The following is a 3,068-nucleotide window of genomic DNA, read 5'->3' as shown; positions in this document are numbered from 1 at the left end:
AGGACATGGTGTACGCACAGGTCAAAGTGTCCAAGAAAGCAGACAGGTCCACAGAGACAGCTGACGGCCTCGAGGATCTCTACGCTCAAGTGAAGAAGAAATGAGCAGTTTGTTCCGTGTAAAGACAAAGGTCACATCTGAAGAGGATTCATGTTAAATGAGCCTTTATGTTTTTTTATAGTGTCTTTTGAGTCTAAACATGAAAATGTAATTTTGTCCACTTCCTTTTTTTATTTCAGTTATCAGCTTTTATCATGTAGCTGTGAACAAGGCGCCAGTCTCCATGACGCCAGAAGTATCTCTGCTCACACATTTACAGTGCTGGCTATTTTTTAGTACAAGATCATGTTTGAATATAAATGTTTTTATTAAAGTTGTCAATGTAAATTGAAGATATCGGTTCTGGATCTGAACATAACAAAAACGAGCACCATTTGGTTTGTATAAAGACAAATGTTACATCAGAATAAAATTCATATTAAATGTGCCTTTGTTTTTATCTATACATGATGTTTTAAATATCTGTAATATACATTTATATAAAAATTCATTCAATTCTTCATCTTAATCTGAGCACTCTGGAAAGGAATGGATCCAGCTCACAGAGAGCATTGATCAGAACTAAGCTGGCTGCAGTTCCCTTTTTTCGCACGGCGTCGATGACGTTTTGTGCTGTGTTTGCTCTGTTGTTTGTTCTCAACGACTCCGCTTCAAGATCAGTTACAACGCCACCATCAAGAAGTTTATTCAGAAGCTGGTCTAGAAGAGGTTCAGACACTCTGTTAATAAACTCTGTCCGAGCCAGGAGCAGCCTGTCCTCTGCCGGGTCCCTGTGCTCTGCTGCGAGTCCCATTTCCATTCTTGGACCTAAAAGAAAACCAGGGAAAAGACTTTCAATTAATAACCAACGATCAGTTTTAAACAGAGATCAAATTTTTTCATTTCAAAAGTTGAAAATAAATTAAATGTCATGTTATCTGCTTTGTAAATCACTGCCAGCTGCTGTCAGTCAAACACAGACACTTTGACATTTTCTGTCAAATATAAACCAGAAATTTATTTAATACGAAGAGAAATCCAACATTCAAGTATCCTGCAAACTCTGCGTAGTCCGATAGAGGTGGCAGCAGCCGTGACGCACACGCCACGCATCCAGTGTGTTCCCTGCGTAAGTCTTATTTCTCCCTGGTCTGATGATGATTAAATGACTGAGTTCCCATTTATAAAAATCCCCAGACTGTTCATCACTTTCTTAATTACAACCCTCAAAGTTCCTCATCAGTCCCAGAATGCTGTGTGACAAATGGGAACACAGAAGCTGAAAATCCATCAAAGGTTTTAGTTCAATCATATCAAAGTGATATGAGATGGAGCCGATGTGAAGGTCCCTGAATATGCATTAGAGCTTTATATATATATATATATATATATATATATATATGACATATGCACACTGTATTCTATTCTATCAGTGGGGTCTAAACTCTGACATCAGGTGGATGCTGCTGCAGGAGGCTGAAGCCTTTACCTGGCAGAGGAACACTGCGTTTCCAGACATCTGTCTTGACTTGGTCTTGGACCTTCAAAGTCACTGTCTCCGGGTTTGTAGTCAGGAAAACCTCAAACGTTGCGAAGAAATTTGGCCCAAACTTGGAGCGAAACTCTGCATGCTGAAAACCAAGGGAAACACGTTATTTTAAACCTGCTGTTAGTTCTGTTTATCTAGTTCCTCTTAACAATGAATCTGTTTTCAACATTCCTCCATTAATAACCATTAGAAATGCGTGAGACTTGACTCACCTCAGGCTGTATGTGCAAGTCCTCAGGTTCACAGTGGAGACCGTAACTCTCACCAGTGATCAGTTTACAGTCAGAGGAGATCTTGATGTATTCAGCATCTCCTTGTTGGGCGGCAACCTTCAGCAACAGGACATTTTTATTATGGTTTTAGTGCGTAAAAGACTTAAGACAATAGTGTTAGATATCCGTCTGCCCATCCAGAATGACACTGGCATACAGAAATAAATACTGACAGAGAACCCAGAAGAAAACCTAAAATCCAAAGAGCAATCTGAAGGTTTACGGTTCAGATGTTCAGTTTCAGAGATTCCCAGCATGAGAAGGTTTGAAAAAAGGTTCTACTACTTTTATCTATACCACTTATTGATCCGGTACATTTAGTGATATTGTAAGAGAAAAAAATTAATTAAGAAAATAATTAACATTGCTTATGTTCTCATATGTACTCGATTAACATGAACCCCCATTAACACAGGCTCTCTCTATCATTCATAGACGAATGTCTTAATCAGAAACACAGTTGGTGAGATAAAATAAACAGGAAGTCTATTTTCTCCAGTACTGAGAGCAGAACCGATAACGTTGGAGCTTATCTTATCTGTTCTTTAAAAGTTTAGTGTTTACTGGGTTTCGGTTCCCATCCCTAATGCTAAGCATGTATGACACATGGCTTTACCTCTGGCAGAGGGATGTTGCTTGGCAGGAGAAAAACATCGAGTACTCGAAGCCCTCTGTCCAGAGATCGGAGGAACAGCAGAACTTCGCCAGTAACTGGTTTCTTGCCGTTCCATAACCGCCCTAAAAACTCCAGATTCCAGGCGAGGCCAAAGGGAGAGAGATGAGGGACTTTGACGATTACGTGAGTGTCTGTGATCTCCAGCGGTTCGATGACCCTCATTCCATCATCAGTGATGTGGACGACAGACAGCAGACCTTCAGACTGCAGATCTGTGACAACAGAGGTGGCCATCTTTTTATTTTATATCCAGGACACTTGGTCTTGTCATTAAAGAACTGAACAGTTGCCCTGGTCGAGCAATTCATCCAACACACCTGTCAGTGTCATTTACTCACCGTCCTTTGTTTCACAGTGTGGGAGGTGGAGCTCACACACAGCATCTTCAGGACACTGGATATTGAACAGCGGCCCTGCTGGAGTCTTTCCAGCTGATTGGAGGAGGCTCTCATCCCATTGGACAGTGCTGTAGAGCAGCTCCGCCTCCTGACCCACAACAAAAACCAGTCCAGTCAAAGTACACTGGAACCCA

At 41.1% G+C, this 3,068-nt stretch overlaps 2 protein-coding genes across 2 annotated transcripts in view; one reads left to right on the top strand and one right to left on the bottom strand.

Annotated features, from left to right (window-relative positions):
- LOC111649284 (B-cell receptor CD22-like) overlaps window positions 1–487 on the top strand; it is a 4,242-nt gene extending 3,755 nt beyond the window's left edge. The window contains exon 6 of the mRNA XM_087171920.1: window positions 3–487. Within this exon, the coding sequence (XP_087028046.1) occupies window positions 3–104 (102 nt within the window). The 3' untranslated portion in view covers window positions 105–487. The remainder of the gene's footprint in view (window positions 1–2) is intronic.
- On the bottom strand, window positions 349–3,067 carry LOC111649286 (caspase recruitment domain-containing protein 8-like; the record flags this gene model as incomplete). Its single annotated transcript, XM_023399063.2, has 5 exons — window positions 349–867; window positions 1,529–1,670; window positions 1,801–1,917; window positions 2,477–2,748; window positions 2,875–3,067. Coding segments are annotated over 5 exons (1,032 nt in total), but the record flags the coding sequence as incomplete, so codon positions are not given.
- Between the last annotated feature and the right edge of the window lies 1 nt (window position 3,068).

Source organism: Seriola lalandi, unplaced genomic scaffold (genome assembly GCF_002814215.2).
Source record: "Seriola lalandi dorsalis isolate HSWRI2012SDOR001 ecotype SW California unplaced genomic scaffold, Sedor1 jcf7180002050282, whole genome shotgun sequence".
Classification (NCBI taxonomy): domain Eukaryota; kingdom Metazoa; phylum Chordata; class Actinopteri; order Carangiformes; family Carangidae; genus Seriola; species Seriola lalandi.
Note: the sequence above shows the minus strand (reverse complement) of the source record. Positions and strands in the feature narration are given on the sequence as shown.